This window comes from Microtus pennsylvanicus, chromosome 13, assembly GCF_037038515.1.
Source record: "Microtus pennsylvanicus isolate mMicPen1 chromosome 13, mMicPen1.hap1, whole genome shotgun sequence".
NCBI classification, from domain to species: domain Eukaryota; kingdom Metazoa; phylum Chordata; class Mammalia; order Rodentia; family Cricetidae; genus Microtus; species Microtus pennsylvanicus.
Window position 1 is genome coordinate 81833169 of NC_134591.1, and position 17952 is coordinate 81851120.

Genomic DNA, 17952 nt, shown 5'->3' on the forward strand with positions numbered 1-17952 from the left:
CTTTGTTTTGTTTGAGAAAGGATCTCACGTAGGCCAAGACGTTCTAACGGAGGATGACCTTGAACTGCCGCCGCCTCTGCCTTCAGGTCTGGGATTAAAGCGTCGTGCCCGGTTTAGGCGGTGCTGGGCACCGAAACCAGAGTTTCATTTATGCTAAGCAAGCACTCTGCCATCTGAGCCGCGCCCCTAAACCCCGTAACAGAAACTTTGTTACATACTAAAATAGGTTTATCTGCAGACGACTACATACTTAAATATGTATTTAGATGTAAACAAATGTTTATTTACAAGTACAGACGCCTAGTTAAATCTTGAATTTTAGATAAGGGAGTTTTTTAGTCTAAGTATGTCTCATGTAACATCTGGGAACATATTTATATTGTGATTTATCTGAAGTCAAAATTCAGCCACGAGTTCCGCGGCTTGCACTTAGATCCTTTATGGCGCAAAGACGCTAGGCGCCTTTAAGGCACGAGCGCGGACTCCCCGCCCCACAATGCCGCGCGGCCGCTCGAGGCTCCCATTGGCTGCAGCTTGCTTCCGCCTCCGTACTTCCGGCCGCGGCCCGCGGCGGTTGCGGGCCGTACCTTAGGGTGCTGCTGGCCCCGGCTGGCTGCGGCCATGAACTTTTCGGAATCATTCAAGCTTTCGGGCCTGCTTTGCAGGTTCTCCCCGGACGGCAAGTACCTGGTGAGCCGCGGTGCACTGGGCATTACCTGTGCGTGGGCGCGCGACCTGTGCAGGGGGCCAGAGCTGGTCGAAGAGGGGCGGGAAGGGGGCCCGAGCGGGACGAGGGGGGCGGCCAGGGGGACTCGAGCCAGACGAAGCGGGGCACCAGGGGAAGAGTTTTGGGCCGGACGGGGGAGATCTAGGTAGATGATCAGGGTATGGAAAGAGGGCCTGAGCCAGACCGGGCTAGGGGGGGTCTTGGCAGGGGGCCGGGGTAGGGAAGGGGCAAGTGGAGCGGGTGGCCTGGGCAGGGTAGGGATGGAGCTGGGGGAGGTCGATATTCTGGCAGGTGGTCGTGGTAGGGAGGGGGACCTGGAACAGGTGGCGCGGGCTGGGCGGATGCCAGCCTCCCGGCTCCAGTTTCCCTTTGTCAAAGTTGGGTTAGGCGATGCCAGCTCATTGTTACTTTGTCACAAACGGCATAGTTTATGTTTGCTCGCGTGTAATCTGGTTAAATGGCGCCCTCCTTTTGGTCCGCGCTACTTCTCCTCCGCGCTACTTCTCCTCCTCCATGGCATGCAGATGATTTAAGTAACTAGCTTTTGGTCCCAGTGTTGGATGTCAGCTGTCCATTCTATGGGTGACAGACACCCATATGACCACTGGCATTAGGAAGCCATCAGGGAAAACAAAAACAAAACTCGGCTTATAAAAACTATGGTTCTGGACCAGTAGCTGAGTCCCATCGCTAGGGCCCACATAATGGAAGGGCAGAATGACATGTGCAAGCTGTCTTAACCTCCACATAAGCCACAGCCAGTGTATGACCCTCCCCGCATACAAATGTAATCATGCTTTTTAATGAGCTTCCTTTTATGCATTGATCATCCTCTTTAGACAAGGTTTCTCTGTGCAGTCTTGGCTGCCCGGAACTCACTCTAGTGAGGTAGGCCTCTAGAGAGCTACCTCTTCTCCGAGTGCTAGGATTAAAGGCGTGCACCACCACCACCTGGCTATTTTGGTTCTTAATCCACACTCCTGCTGTTTTTACCCAGGCCTTTGAGACATCGTTTAACCACCTTTGTGTCATTCTAGGAAAGTAGGGAGTGAGTGACAGAATAGAGGTAGTATTAGAAGATTGCGGCACTGCTGTGCGAGCCTGACACCTTGAGTTCTGAGACCCATGGAAGGGTGGAAGGAGAGAACTCACACAGGCACGCGTGTGCGTGCACACACACACACACACACACACACACACACAAGCATATTCTACCTTGATACATTTTACCTTTTACTGCATGCAAGCCTGACCTTGAGTTCTGGAACCCAGGAAAGGTGGAAGGAGAGAACTCACACAGGTGCGCACGCGCGCACACACACACACACACACACACACATACACACACATTCCTACCTCGATACATTTTACCTTTTTCCAAGTATCTCGGCAGATGAGGGTTGTTTTCCTTAAAGTTCTTATGAACAGCAAGGAGGTTTTGTTTAGTTATCTGATGTTTGTGTTTGGGACTGCCCACTCATCAAAATGTTGTGAAACTCCTGATAATTGTTTATTGGGAGTCTTGCCACACTGGGCAGAGCTGGCCCATGCTTCCTGCTTCAGTGTCTTCAATGGTTCCTAAAGAATTCATTGGACCTGGTAACTCTGGAATTCACAGCTCACAAGGCTGTCCTGTGAAAACCTAAGTCCTGTGCTAGGCCCTAGTTCTAACCTGCACTTGGCCCTTGCGCTCTCTTTTTTCCACAGAAGACAAATTAGGCTTCCTTTTCTCTTTTTTCAGTCTGCCTGTGCACCACATGCACGTGTGTCTGTTTAGTGTGCAATTGTACATGGGGGCCACGCACACGGAGGGCAGAGGACAACTGGAATATGATTGCTTGACTTCCACCTTGTTCCATTCAAGGTCTCTTGTTCTCTGCTGCATACACCAGGCTAGCTGACCCACCCTGTCTCTGCCTCCCCTCTGACCACAGGAACACTGGCATTATAAACAAGTACACCCAGTTTTATGTGACTTCTGGGAATCCAAATTTGCATCTGAGGCGAGTGCAAGTTCTTTTAGACTATAGTGTAATACGCAAAGCTGGCCTCAGCATCTCCCTAGAGCGGTAGTTACAGGTGTGTCCCATCACACCCAAGCAAAAAACCCTTTTCCCTTTTCTTTCTTTTTTTTCTTTTGTTTTTGGTGGTGGGGGTGGTTCAGGATAGAGTTTCCCTGTGTAGCTCTGGTTGTCCTGGAACTCACTCTACAGACCAGGGTTGGTTCAAACTAAGGAATTTGCATGTCTCTGCCTCCCCAGTGCTGGGATTACAGGCATGCACACCAATCTAATTTTTTTAAAAAATAAATTTACTTGTACAAATCTGGGGATTCCAGTTGAATGTTGGACAGATGTGTAGTGTGCGCAATGATGAAACTGCGTGGTAGAACGTTTAAATCTTCGTATGCACCAGCTTTCTCTTCTTCTAATTTTGGAACGAGCTATGTAATTACTGGCAGCTTTGAAACATGCCAGACAGGAGGAAAGGAGGTGACCACTGAGGCACGGCCTCACTGTTGTTACTGGAGGATTCTCTCCCACCCGCCGTTCCTGAATAACCACTCTGAGGCTTAATATTAATTATAATTGCTTGGCCGATGGCTCAGACTTCTTAGTAGCTGGCTCTACATATAAATTAAGCTGTTTCTAATAATCTGTGTATTGCCACGTGCCCTGTGGCTTATTGGTAATGCCCTGGCATCTTACTCCTTTGGCTGCTGTTGGTGTCTTCCTGACTCCGCCGTCTTCCTCCCTCTATTCAGTTTGGCTTTTCTGCCTAGCTATATTCTGCCCTGCCATAGACCAGAGCAGCTTCTTTATTAACCAATGGTAATAAAACATATTCACAGCACACAGAGGGCATCCCACACCAGAGAGCCCTCCTGCCCTCCTGTAGAGCAGACACTACTGAGTGCCTTCTGCTTCACTTTTCAGGCTTCCTGTGTCCAGTACCGGCTAGTGATCCGGGATGGGAAGACCCTTCAGATCCTTCAGTTGTATACATGCCTGGACCAGATCCAGCACATAGAGTGGTCAGCAGACTCCCTCTTCATCCTGTGTGCCATGTACAGACGGGGGCTTGTGCAGGTGTGTACCGGGGCAGGCGTGTGTGTAGGCAGGTACATGCGACATATAGGTAAGGCTCATGTAAGTCCCCTGTGTGGATGGGCGCCTGCACTCACAGGGCCTGTGTAATTGGTCCGGTGCTGTTACTATAGCAGAGTTAGAATTAGGAAACTTTCCCAGGGGGGTAACTAGGAAGGAATGGGGTTTTTTGTATCCTCTAGTTAGGTTTGAAAACAAAAATGCAAAGAAACTCTAAAGTTTTTTTCTTTAAATACCTAATGTTCTCTAATAGTTTAATCCAAATACTTTTGATGTTTAAAAAATAGAAAAGAAAAGCACTAAAGTGTTGTTAGTCTCGAAGCTATGTTCTCCGGAGTGGGAGGCATTCATGTTTAGGGAGTGCTGGAAGGCAGTGAACTGCTATCCACAAAGCCTAACTAAGTGAGGTTCTGGAACAGAGACATGAGCGGATCCTTTTAAAGGGACGCCTGAGGTGATAAGGTAGCATCCTCTCCCTTACAGGCTGCAGGTGGTGCAACCGTGCTCTGCATCCCTGTGTTTCTTTTATGACTCAAGGTCTGGTCACTGGAGCAGCCAGAATGGCACTGCAAAATCGACGAGGGCTCCGCAGGGCTGGTTGCTTCCTGCTGGAGTCCGGACGGCCGCCACATTCTGAATACAACTGAATTCCATGTAAGCTGGCCAAACGCGGCCCATCCTGTCCCTTGTGCCTAATACACGCTGGGAATGTGGAAGTCTGGGTTCTGGAGTAAAACACTTTGGGATGTGGAAGTCTGGGTTCTGGAGTAAAACACTCTGGGATTGGAAGTCTGGGTTCTGGAGTAAAACACTCTGGGATGTGGAAGTCTGGGTTCTGGAGTAAAACACTCTGGGGTGTGGAAGTCTGGGTTCTGGAGTAAAACACTCTGGGATGTGGAAGTCTGGGTTCTGGAGTAAAACACTCTGGGATTGGAAGTCTGGGTTCTGGAGTAAAACACTCTGGGATTGGAAGTCTGGGTTCTGGAGTAAAACATGCTTGGATTGGAAGTCTATGTCTTCTGTTACAGGCCAACTCTGTACTGGTTATGCTAATATCTTAACTGGGCATCTTAAGTGGCCTGGGCTTGTTAGAGGGTCATTTGAGAGTTTTCCAGACAACTTTGATCAGCAGTCCTCATGCTTAGAGTTCTGCAGACCAGAGTCCAGCCTCCAGATCTCAGACCCTCAGTTAATGCCCCACTCCCAAAAAGAGTACCTTTATTCATTCAATCACACACATACTGAAATGGAGAGGACGTTTGGACAGAGTAAAACGTGCAGGTCGCCTTCGATGGCTTTGTTGGCCCGTGGCCCTGAAGTGACTGTTCAGCTTGGGTGTGAAGGAATACCATGGCTTAGCAAGGGGCACCCTAAGGAAGCCAACTTTTTGTTATATTTTGGGACAGGGTCTCACTGGGTAGCCCTGGCTGTCCTTAGACTCTCAGAGATCTGCTGTCTTTGCCTCTTGATGACTGGGATTAAAGCTTTGTGTCACCATGCCCTACCTTATTCCTAGCTTTTAAGTTTTAGCTTTTAAAAAAATCCCTCAGACTTCATTTACCACGGCTATGCTTGATGGTCAGCAGGTGACCCTACAGGCATCCGTTAGTAGAGTGGACACATAACTGAGAGTCATGCAATTCCCACGCAGGACAGTTAGATCATGGGTACCCTTCTGGAGGCAGGATATCCATGAAGGCGCTGTACAGTGCAAGGAGACCTTGTCTCCTGTGAGACAACAAGAAGGCGGCCGACTTGGGCTGTCGCCTCAGCAGTGGAAGATATACCTACACACTTCTCGGAACACCGACAGGTCTCGAGAGCCTGCTGGAGCTGCACTGCACAGTAGCCATCTTCTCCCCGTTATGGGGGACCCTGGGGTCTGCAGTGCCCATGTATTTATTTAAATATGCCCGTCCATTGCCCCTCCTGGCAGTCATAGCTGCTGTTCTTGTTCCTTGAAAGGACAGGCTTGCTGGATCATCCTCAGCTGTCACTCTGCTGCTGAGATCTGAGTTGTGGGGAGCCCTGGGGCTCAGTGACAGGATCCTGCTGGGCCAGTGCAGATGGAGGGGTTCACTTCCGAGGGCTCGCATCAGGATTTGAGATGGCTACCAGGCTAGGGCACTGAAGTGACATTGTGTCGTGGGGTGTGCGCGAGTTCCCACGTCGTCGATGTTGCGTGTCTTCCTCAGTTATTCTCCACCTCGTTTTGAGGCAGTGTCTCTCACTTGAACTTAGCTGTCCAGTTCTAGTTAAGCTAGCACGCTTGCCTGTCTCTGTCTTGCACATGCTGGGATCTTAGACACTTGGCATTTGGAGGAATGCCGAGTTTCCAAACTCCACTGCCTCCTTGAGCTGTGAGACCTTCGCCCTGAGCGTCGCCCCAGCCCTGCGCTGTGGAGTCAGTGTCCCCTCTGACGACTGGTGACGATCAGGGCTCTCACAGCCGCTCATGCAAGCATGCTAAACTAACCTTGTTGTGCGTGTACAACGTGAGTCCACCTTTATCTTCTCAGCTTGGAGAGTCTTTCTAGCGACAGGAAACATCCTAACTCCTTTCTCTCTCCCCTTCTCCCTGGCAGCTGCGAATAACCGTCTGGTCCCTGTGCACAAAATCTGTGTCTTACATCAAGTATCCCAAAGCCTGTCAGCAGGGTGAGTCTGCCAGCGCCCCTCACACACAGTCTGTCACAGAGAGCAGAAAGCAGTGGCTGCTGCAGCAGCAGACCCCTCCCAGCCAGCCTCCATGGCTGTACCTTCCTCTGTGTCCTTAGATATCACCTGGCTCTCCTCACTCTGTGCTGTTTCCTGTGTCTCTGTAAGCAAGAGCTTGCATGCTATTTCCTTGACAGCAGGATGCTGTGGAGAGTTGCAGAGGGGTGGCGTCCTGGGAGGGAGACCCTTTACCACCCATTAGAGTCGGGAAGGACAGTTCGCTCACCCTCGGTGCCTGTTGCAGCCTCACTGCACTCACTTTTTTTTAAGATTTATTTTTATAATCAGGTGTGTGTGTGTGTGTGTGTGTAATGTGAATGCAAGCATTCGTGGAGTCCAGAGAGGACATCCCAGTCCCTGGAGTTGGAGTTACAGGTGGTTGTGAGCTGTCTGTCTTGGGTGCTGGGGTCCAGTTTTCTGGAAAAGCAGCATATGTTTTTAACCCCTGAGCATCTCCAGCTCATTTCCCTAGCTCTTCTGTCAGGGCTCACATCCGGTCACATCTGAGCATCCCAGAGCAGGGGAAAGGGACAGGAGCCCCTCGCCATTGGAGCCCTGGGCAGAGTGTATGGGATGATGGGATGTGTATGCATCACTGCCCTCGATCCCAGAAACAGCATACAGTAGAAGGAGCGAGACACATCGGGCGTCGTACTGTCTTCTCTGTTGCCATAAGCAGTTTGCAGGTCACACTGGACTGAAGTGCACTGTAGGTTCATTCTGACTTTTTTGTAGTCTGAAGTGTTACTGTAGCTGAACAACAGTCTGGGTCTGGGTGGAGGTGTCCTCTAGTCTTCTGTTCTTTGAAATGTTCTTATCATTCATGAAGCAGCAACCTTGGCCTCGGGTTTTTTATGCTAATACTGAATATTCATTTATTTGAAATGATAAGTTCTGGGCTAGAGCACACACTGCTCTTCAAGAAGCACCCATGTCGGGGGCTCACAGCTGCCTATAGCTTCAGCTCCAGGGGATGGGACTTGTGGCCTCTGCAGGCGCTCCTGCTCTCTGTGCACAACCTATACACTAACTGGGAATAATAAAGATAAATCCAAAAACAGTAAGAAATGCAGTAGCAGACGAGAGAGCTGCCTCAGGGTATAAAGTGCTTGTGCAAGCCTGCAGACGTGAGTTCAGACCCCAGAGCCCACTGTGGAGCAGGCACAGCCGCACAGAGTTCAGACCCCAGAGCCCACTGTGGAGCAGGCAAGGCCTGAGTTCAGACCCCAGAGCCCACTGTGGAGCAGGCACAGCCCTGAGTTCAGACCCCAGAGCCCACTGTGGAGCAGGCACGGCCGCACAGAGTTCAGACCCCAGAGCCCACTGTGGAGCAGGCACGGCCGCACAAGTCTGCAGTCCCAGCACTCCTACATCAAGATGGGAGCTGGAGACGGAGACTTTCAGAAGCTTGCAGGCCACTTAGCCTGGCACATGCAGTTGCAAACAATCTCAACAAAGTCATTGGGGAGTACAGACGCCTAAGACTGTCTTTTAACCTTTATACACACACACATATGCCACGACACACATGTGCCAAACACACAAAATAGCAAGCTGGATTTTGACCACAAGTGTCTCCTGTAGTTTCTTTGTGAAACATACTAACCAGCTAGGCCCTGCATTCAGTCAGTGACATTTCTGACACATTAAAAATCAGGTACTTGGGCTCCCACCTAACTTGGAGGAGTGAGATCTCTCTGCTTGTCAGGTTCCCGTGTGACAGTGTCCTGCTCACCACATTTCTGGGGCTTCCCCTTTTCTTGCTTGGTTCTTTCTCTTGTCCCCTGTAAAGTCCCTGCTGTTCTGGGCATTTGTCCACGCTCTGGCTCCAGTACATTCTCTCTCCACAGGAATAACTTTCACCAGGGATGGCCGCTACCTGGCCTTGGCAGAGAGGCGAGACTGCAGGGACTATGTGAGCATCTTTGTGTGCAGCGACTGGCAGCTCCTCCGGGTAGGGCAGTCCTCTCCTGCTGGGGGTAGAGGGGCAGCTCCTCCGGGTAGGGCAGTCCTCTCCTGCTGGAGGTAGAGGGGCAGCTCCTCCGGGTAGGGCAGTCCTGTCCTGCTGGCAGGGGTGGGGGCGGAGAGGGGCAGAGCCAGTGTTCTGATGATTCTAGGGGCCTTTGCAGTCCCTGGTGTAGGTAGAATGAGGTTTCTGTGGCCAGAGGGCAGGAGTACTGTGTGTGCCTTTAAGCAGTGCACACTAAGTGTGATTCAGACCTTGTGTGCACACTTGGTGCACGCCAGGCATTAGCATGAACTTTGAACCCTCATTTGTGTAAGGGAATGCCTTGCTGGGAGGAATGCTGTTGAGTTGGCCCTGGGCAAGATGTCTCAGGAGCTGTGACGTGAGCATATCGCCCTCCATGCAAACACGCCTCAAACCCATGAACAGATATCCGAGGGGGCACACTGGGAAGCAGGCTGCGGGAGGATGAGGGCATGTGCGCCTGGCCCGGAATGGCTGGCACTCACCAGGACGGCGTGCAGCTGTCTTGTCTGTGCTGCATGTGAAATGATACGTGTGCCAAAAGCATTGGTTGTGAAATAAATGCACTTACCTAAGGAAATTTTTTCAAATTGTCGTGTTTTCCTCTCATCCGGAAGCACTTTGACACAGATACGCAGGATCTCACAGGGATCGAGTGGGCCCCGAATGGCTGTGTGCTGGCAGCGTGGGACACTTGCTTGGAGGTATAGCACATGGCCAGCAGCACATTCTTTCTCGAGAGCACGCACCTGCAGGTACCTGTGTGTGCTTTTAGTGCAGCGAGCTGCTGGGCACTGAAGCCTGCACTCGGTACCTGTGACCTGTCTACATGTCTGTCTGCAGTACAAGATTCTGCTCTACTCCCTGGACGGCCGCCTGCTCTCCGCATATTGTGCCTATGAGTGGTCCCTGGGCATCAAGTCTGTGGCCTGGAGCCCCAGTAGTCAGTTCCTGGCCATTGGGAGCTATGACGGAAAGGTGGGAAATGGCTCGGGATTGGCCACCTCCATGAGCTGTCTGCAGCCTGCATGTCATCCTCATGGTTCCTTCCCCAGGTGCGCCTCCTTAATCATGTGACCTGGAAGATGATCACCGAGTTTGGGCATCCTGCAACCATTAATAATCCCAAGACAGTAAGTCTGCATGAATCTTGACTTGAGCATGGTGGTGTCTCTGGTGCTGTGAGCTGCTCTTGACTTCCTTGGTTACTGTGATGTCGTCTTCCTTGTCCCTGCGCCCTCACACCCTCTTTTGTCAAGGGCATGTCTAGTCCAGGCTCTGTGGACTGTGCCACTATCCTAGCCAGATGCTGTGTTCATCCATGCTCTGTCCTTTGTTGGTCCCTGGTGTTAGCAGAGGGACTGGGGAGTCTCGAACATCTGCCGTCCTGCCAGGCACTGTGCAGACAAGCAGGGAAGGGCCAGGAGAGTTGTTCTGTGCAGACCTTGGGGAGCAAGGGGCAGCTTAGGTCTGGGAACCAGGAAGGCATGTTCTGTAGCTCCATAGTGTTGAGTCGCGCTGTCATCTCTCAGTCCGCAGCAAGGACAGACTTCTGCTTTCCTTGTAGAGGTCACCCATCTACTGAGGTGCTAGACCTGAGGAGGACAAGGAAGGGGCGGGGCTGCAGGCCAGAACCTGGAGGAAGGAAGAGCTGGGCAGAGGTGAGGCTTTGGCTTAGCCTGTGCTCTTCCAGTAGTAGTGGTTGGCCTTGGCTGAGCTCAGGTGAGGGACGGCAGGGTGCAAGGCTGGCCCTGCAGGCCGCCAAGGCTTGCCTGTGGTTCATGCGTCTAGGTCTCTGTGTGTGCTATGGTTTCTCTACCGGGACTGGTGTATAAATCAGCTATGTCACTGGGACAGAATCAATTTAAAGGAAAAGGGGCTTCAGTCTGTGGACCCTTTGCCTTCTTACTCTGGGCTTGTGTCAAGGCAACACACTGTGGTAAGGAGCAGATGGCAGGGCAGAGCTAATCTTACAGTGGCCAGGAGAGAGGAAGTACAGGCGAGGTCCCAATACAGGCTTTTAAGGCACACCTCCAGTGACCTGCCTTATTCCCCATACACTGTTTAAAGTTGCTGGCAGCCAAGCCCCAGCTCATGGGTTTTAAGACCCACACTAGCAGCGAATCTGTTGTGCCTGGCTGTTTGCTGCTCCCACAGGCTTGCTACTCACTGCCCTCTGGCCTGGCACCCACACAAGCCACTTCTGAATGGCTGTGACATTGTTTACCACGACACAGCCATGTAGTCAGGGCCCATCTCTCCAGGACAGCCTGGTCAGCAGGACTGAGGTGGCAGCTGAGCTGTCCTTCACTGCAAGGGGTCAGACTGGTGTTCTTCTTCCCAGTAACTGTGATGTCTGGCACTTAAGTTGGCCACCTTCCCGAGTCCCTGGTTCTTGTCACAAACTGGTTAGTGGCCAAATCATGTTTTTCAGGTTGTGTATAAGGAAGCTGAGAAGATCCCACAGCTGGGGCTGGGCCACCTGTCCTTCCCACCACCCCGAGCAATGGCTGGTGCCCTCTCTACCTCAGAGAGCAAATGTAAGCAGCAGAGGGAGAAAGCCTGTGCTTTGTCTCAGATGAGAATCCTCTGTCCATGTGAATCTCAGGTGGGGTGGGGAGATCTCAGCTGGGGTCTCAAGCTCCCTGCAGCATAGACCAGTGCTCTCCCGTGATGCTCACCTTTCCCACACTGCCCTGTAGTCCGTGTGCCCTCACCCCACCTGTCACAGTAGCTTAACAGTCCTGGCCGTCGACAGTTCTCTGATGGACCTCAGAGGGATTGGGGGGAGAGAGAACAGGAGCAGACATGTACTTGGTAGCTTAGCCTTTCACTTCCTGCCCTGCAGGGTTGAGGGCAGCCAGGCTTGAGAGGTGCTGCTCATACTGGCTGGTGCTTAGCTAACATCTTCTGCTGGGTGATAATCTTCCTTCACCTCCCAGCTGGAAAAGGGCAGCCAGCCGTCTGTGCAGATGCTGGTGATGGGTAGACCGGCCAGATGTTCAAGCAGCTGGGACTAGCTCAGAAAGCAGACCTGATGATGTTTATACCCTTCCTGGGGGCTCCAGACTGCATGGGCCTGTCCCTACTTGGGGCCCTCTCTGCAGCGGAATAGAACAGTTGTCCCCTAGGGAACTCGTGAGCAGGCCTCTTCCCACAGCAGATCTCTTGCACACTTGCCGGCCTGCTTTCCCTTCCCCCCTTTAACCAGCACCCTTGCATGTCCTCCCTGCTGTGTTCCAGATGAGATCGCCTCTGGGCCAGTTGCCTTGCAGACTCTGAAGCCGGTAGCTGACAGAGCTAACCCTAGGATGGGAGTAGGGATGTTGGCTTTCAGTTCTGACAGCTACTTCCTGGCAACAAGAAACGGTCAGTGTCATACTCCTGGACAGGGTCAGCTGCTCCCTGCACTGCTTGACGCCCAGAGCAGAAATGAATGAGAAGCAGCTCAGGAGGGCAGCTGTGCGCTGTTCTCCCTGTGGACGGTCTGCACAGCAGCTCCTAGCTAGTCAGCCCGCCCTGGCTGACCGCCTACTCCCTCCAGCATTGGCCTCTGTGGCTCTGGTTTGGTTTGCATAGTTTCACAATTACAAATGTAAAAACCACAGGGAAAAAGGAGGGATTTATGGCCTTTGGGGGTCTTTTTTGTTTTGTTTTGTGTGCTAGTCCCTGAGAAAGAAACCCAGTACATCCTTTGAGTCAGGTTTGCTCGAAGAGGGCTGGCACTGACATGGTGCCCTATCTCTGTTTCCTTGCAGACAACGTCCCCAACGCTGTCTGGGTCTGGGACATTCAGAAGCTGAAGCTGTTTGTGGTACTGGAGCATTTGTCTCCAGTGCGCTCATTTCAGTGGGACCCACAGCAGCCAAGGCTGGCCATCTGTACAGGAGGGAGCAAGGTGTACCTGTGGTCCCCTGCAGGCTGTGTGTCCGTGCAGGTACCTGGGGAAGGTAAGCATATCCCAGCCAACGGACGGTGGCTCATGCCTAGCGGTGACATGCCCCCACCACCATGGCTTTTAGCAAACTTGCAGGACCTTGCCCAGTGTGTAACCTGACACGGGACCTGCTGCCCAAGCTTTATAGGCTTTGGCTGCATCAGTCTGGGCTCGCCAGGATCCTCACTTAATCCATAGGATGCCCTCCCTGGTCCTGATCTCTGCTCTGACCCTGACCACCTGTCTCTCTAGGTGACTTCCCAGTGCTTGGACTGTGCTGGCACTTGAGTGGGGATTCCTTGGCCCTCCTTAGCAAGGACCACTTCTGTCTCTGTTTTCTGGAGACCAAGGAGGGATTTGGCGCAGCCTGTGGACAACGGGATGGCCATGCCTAGGACCCAAGTGGAAACCGAGGCAACGGGCCCTGCTGCTTTCAACACAAGCAACAGCTGCGCAGGATCCTGATGGGACGGAATATCCAGTTTTCTGTAGTGATGTGTTCTGTAAATATGTATAAACTGTAATATAAAATAGGTATTTGCTAATCCATGGGACAAGGGTGGTCATTTCCCTCGAGGCCTTAGGTCACAGGTTCAAGGTCTATCTTAGGAGGATGAAGAACGCTGAGGTAACACTTAGCTGCCTTCTGTCTCTATATTCCGAGCCGTTTCCAGAGTGCTCTTGACCAAGGGTGACTACTGTCGGTCTGTGCAGCCCCTCTGCAGCAGGCTGTCCTCAGGCACCCGTGCCTCCCCCGGCCATTTTGCCTGGCTGAGTGGAAGCACTTAGCCCACCCAGCACAGCTCCACATCTCTAGCAAACGGCCTGAAAGCAGCCAGACCAAAATGTTGGGATATCTGAACCAGGCTCTTAACCTGGACTGTGGACTTGCCCATCTGAACTTTTGTAAAGAGGACTATGGGGAGGGTCCACAGCCAGCCAGCAGGTTCAGTCCCTCAGGCCTCAAGACAGTCTTTAGTTGGTGCAACTGTTTTGTGACAGTAACTTCAAAAAGGAGCGACTTCATTTGGTTTTCAGCGTCTTTACTACAAGACCAAAAGCAGAGGACAAAGACCAGGTGCATCTGAGGTCATTCTGGTCACATCCATGGTTAACTTAAAGCTGCGGCAGAGGTATCGAGTGACAGGCCAGCATCTACAGTGTACTGACAGGTGCTAGAGCCACAGGGGAAACCGTGTGTGGCTGGCGTGGTGAAGCTCAGCAAAGCTCGGTGGGGCTGATGGCACCTGGGGCCAGGGGGATGCAGGCTGGTCTGCTTATTATAAACATGCACTTTTTAAACCAAACCACTCAGTCCCTTTTAAACAGAGACAGGATGATAAAAACCCACCACCATGACTTCCAGAAGGGCCTGGATTATGCCATGAGACTGACTGTCCCTGGGCCTAGGAAAACTGCTGTATTAACCCAAGCTGGATTAGTTTGCAAAGTGTGACTTCAGGTCAAACATATTCACAGAAGAGCAGTTTCGCTAGGAGTGGCTGTCTTTCTTGTAACTGATCTGCTGACTGCTATTGTATTTAGCTTTTAAAAAACGGGCTGAATTTCAAAATACAAAACTTGAAGGGCGGCGGGGGGCAGGGGGAGTTAATGCAAGTGCATCTGCAGTGCAGGTACGGGTGGCTCTGCTCCGCCCGGTGTCCAACAGTTTGTGTTCAGCAGAAGTGGGCGGGCACATTCTGCTCAGCATGCTGGAGAGGCAGAGCAGGAAGAACAAGCCCAGCAGGGACACTGGAGAAAACATTTATGTGGAGTTACAGAAGGAACACGGTGGCATAGGGACAGCCAGTATTTCTGCCTTCATATATCATGTTGCCAAGGTGTCCAATATCCAACTAAATATATATAATTCGCTTGACTATTCTAATCAGGCACCTAAAGGGACCATGCCTGTGTTCTCTCCAACCGCAGTGGGTAGCTTGAGGTGGCACACCGCGTCCCTCCACGAAGACTAGAAGCCTATCTTGCCCCTGGTCATGGAGTAACCCAGCTTGGCTTCGTTGTTAATGAAGGACATGAGCCCTACGTAGGTCTCGATGAGGAGCGGGCGCTCCAGCACCAGCACGCTATTCGCCTGTCCTGGCAGTGGGCTTTCCTTCTGGGCTTTCTTGACAGCTTGGATCAGGAGAGCCTTGAAGCTTTCCAACTGTAAAAGAGAGAAGAAACATGGAACCTTCACCTCAGGGCAGACAACAGTACTCCACTACACGGGAAACGGGGATTCTGAGAAGTCATCAGGTCAAGTGCTAAGGGCTGGGTCACCAGGTGACTCATCTGTCCAAACGTCACTCAGCTCAGGATAGTACCGCTCCGTCACTAAAGACACCATGAGGAGACTCAGCACACGCCCTGAGGTGACACAAAGGACACTGAGCACGTGACCTCCGACAGCACTGTCACCACACGCTGCACACTGGCGTGCTGTGCACTCGAGACCATCATCACACGCTGCACACTGGCGTGCTGTGCACTCCATCACAGATGGAGAAATTCATGAGGACTATGACGTCATCCAGTGACAGGACTTTCTCAGCCCTACCATAACCTGTCTGGAATGCATGGACACAATGCACTATATGCTGCACATGTGCCCTTTTGAAGGATCTCAGGGCTCCCTCAGCACCTCCCAAGTACCCGCCTGCACCTGCACCAGCGGCAGCACCTGCAGAGCCTCACTAGGACTGCAACTCGCCCCCTCTAGACTGAGCATCCTGCAGCGGGATGGGCGTCTCCCTGTGTTCCCAGGCCCCACTATCAGGACCTGCACTTCAAGTGCTCACACTCACTGCTGGCCCCGGGCCTCGGATCTGCTTACATGGCACAGAGACGCAGTCTTCTCGTCCATGCCAGCCATCGGGTGTTCTATGAAGGTGGCGTAGGGCATATTTGTGGACCAGGGGTTCCATCTGTTGATGAAGGAAGGGCGGCTCTGCTTGTCCCACTGAATGCGAACCCCAAAGCCTTCTCGCCTGATGGAAGAGGGGAAAGAGAGCCTTGCTTACCACTGGAGTCCAACGCTGCAGCCAGCTGCTATCAGGGAAGGCAGGGACAGCTGGGGTACAGTGTAACAAGGGTCTCCGCTAGCCACTGCAAGCACTTTCTGAGAGTAAGAGGTTCATGTCTTGGTGATGCTAAGACTCATCTTTACAGCCAGTGAAACCGGCATACAGTTCAGTCTGGCCAAATTTGGATGTTTTCGTTCCTTAATGTGTTACTGAATAATGCTCACAGCCATTAGCTTCCTGGATTCCCTATTCAAATCGCCATAGTCTGGGCTCAGATGTATGGGCCTCTTTTTCAGTTTTTCAAGACAGTGTGTCTCGGTGTAGCCCTGGCTGTACTGGAACTTACTTTGTAGACCAGGCTGGTCTCAGATTTATAGAGATCCGCCTGCCTCTGCCTCCCGGGTCCTGGAATTAAAGGTGTGTGTCACCACCACCCACGGGTATGGGCCTCTTAAGCTTCAGAATACTTCTTTTATAGCAAGCTCACCAGCTCTTGAAAACTGGCTGTTAGGTGTTTTCTAATGTATCCGATTTTTAGTACGTTCAATCAACAAATCAATCAGCCAATCTGCTTTTCTTTTAAACAGGAACCAGAAAAAGACTGAACAGATACCCTGTGCTCCCACCCTGCTGGAGGTAAAATGCCCGGTCTGGGGAGTGTTCAGTACTTAACATAGCTTTTAACAGTGGGCTAGGATTCCACAAGGGTAACCGGTTTTTAGTGCCGGCAGCCCTTTTAAGGTGGCACTGGGCCGCCCTCAAGTCAGTTTCTACAGTTTCTATTTTAAGGTCCTTTTCACTGGTCCTTCAAGATGAGGCCTTTAGCTAGCAAGAACGGAACTTACAGGGTTCGCAGGGGCCCTGCCGTGTAGTGCGCTGGTGCACCTACTTGTTGAGCGACTTCGGAGGGAACTGGAACTCTCCACAGGAGATGGTGTCCACCGCGCTGAGCGCCACCCTGACCACCTGCTGGCACTGAAGGCTGATGAAGTCATACTTGCAGATGAGCAGTGACTGATCGGTGACCAGCACCAGCCTCTCCTTCTCGTTGTTCCAGTGGTCCACCCTGGAAGGGAGAAGGACCGCCTGTCACCAGGGCCCCAGCCCGCTGCCCACCCGGCGGCCGAGAGGCGAGGCTCCCACGCGCACTCGCGCAGGCTTACTCGGTCAGCAGCCACACCCCCTGGATCTCGCCGTCCTCCACGGGTCGCACGACGGCGCGGATCTCCTCCACCGCCTGCTCGATGGTGCCGGGCCGGAACACGAAGTACTCCTTGACGCGGGCGCGGCGTGTCGGGTCGTGGACGCTCAGCGGCCACAGCGTCTGGCGCAGCGGCGTGCTCGTCCCCGGCCGGCCCGCTCCCGCATCCTCGCCGGCCGCCAGCAGCGCCGTGGGGCTTGTGCCCGCCGAGTCCACCGTGTCCCGCAGCTGCAGCATCGCGCCGCCGCCACCCGCCGGCCCCAGCGACGCGGCCGCCGCCCCGGCGTCCGTCCGACCGCGCCCCGCCCTCGCCCGCCCCGCGATTGGCTCGCTCCCCGGTCGTCTCCTGCGATTGGCTGCAGCGCGCTGCCGTTCAGAATTACCGATGCCCCGGGCCGGAAGCAACCGCCACGCGCGGAGCCATTTCCTGTTTACTCGGCAGGAAAAGGTGTAGGTTGCTGGGAGGCTCCTGGCTGAGGACCAGGAAAGGGAAGGCTCAGTCCGGCTTGCGCGGAGGGCGGGGTGGCGCGAGGGGCGTCGACTCTACGCCCTTCACCTTTTCCAAGGTCACGGTGCGTGCCTCTCGGCGCGTGGCGCTCCGCGGAGGTGTGCGCACCGCTGGTCGGGGTGTTGGCTTCTGGGGATTGCGGGTGCTTCTGTGTGGACCCCTCAGATGTAGGCGTCTCAGGGTGAGCTGCTTGCCTTGTGTGCACACACCTCAGGTGTGTGGCATATCGGATGGGCACTGGGGGATATTGGTACCTAAGGTGTGGACATGGACACCAGGGCCACCTTGGGTGTGTGGCTTTCTAGGGTCTGTGCACACTGGTAGTTGGGTGTGTGCGGGGCATCTGTTCACATTGGGCATGACGCCCACAGGTGAGTTACCGAATCACAGACTATGCCGCTCTGAGGGATTTGGAAGAAAACGTTGGGTGACTCTTGGGCCTCTCAGCTCCTCCCCGAAAGATAAATCCTCCTTAGCTTTCTTCATCCAGCCCAGCAGCCTCACAGCGGAATAATGGCTCCCTTTGGGTTGCTGGTGTATGTAGTCACCGGGGCACTCTATTTGTCCAGATGAGCGACACAATCCTGGGTTCAGCTGTCCTTCCAAGAACCTAACTGACCCCCATGTCACCTGTATCGCACCGTCCCCACAGGCTCCGAGGGCTGTGCATCCACGACAGTTTAAACCTTCACCCAAGTGGTCAATTCTGACTTCCCCATCTCTGTCACGTTCCCTCTT

At 53.0% G+C, this 17952-nt stretch overlaps 2 protein-coding genes across 3 annotated transcripts; one reads left to right on the top strand and one right to left on the bottom strand.

Annotated features, from left to right (window-relative positions):
- The first annotated feature begins 550 nt into the window (after positions 1-550).
- Wrap73 (WD repeat containing, antisense to TP73) lies at positions 551-14381 on the top strand. Of its 2 annotated transcripts, none has more exons than XM_075944712.1 (12): positions 551-690; positions 3664-3816; positions 4372-4488; positions 6420-6492; positions 8403-8506; positions 9160-9246; positions 9386-9520; positions 9598-9675; positions 10977-11082; positions 11786-11911; positions 12301-12492; positions 12732-14381. In XM_075944712.1, the coding sequence occupies exons 1-12, from the start codon at positions 622-624 to the stop codon at positions 12872-12874; spliced, it is 1383 nt and encodes a 460-aa protein (XP_075800827.1). In that variant the 5' UTR covers positions 551-621; the 3' UTR covers positions 12875-14381. The 2 variants fall into 2 exon arrangements, with proteins under 2 accessions (XP_075800827.1, XP_075800828.1); XM_075944713.1 differs by having other exon boundaries at positions 8403-8467; positions 12732-13028.
- Positions 13506-17009, bottom strand: Tprg1l (tumor protein p63 regulated 1 like). Its single transcript, XM_075944714.1, has 4 exons — positions 16669-17009; positions 16395-16571; positions 15316-15469; positions 13506-14646 (listed from the first exon to the last, which is right to left on the bottom strand). Exons 1-4 carry the CDS (start codon positions 16941-16943, stop codon positions 14452-14454), a joined length of 801 nt encoding a protein of 266 aa, XP_075800829.1. The 5' UTR covers positions 16944-17009; the 3' UTR covers positions 13506-14451.
- Between the last annotated feature and the right edge of the window lie 943 nt (positions 17010-17952).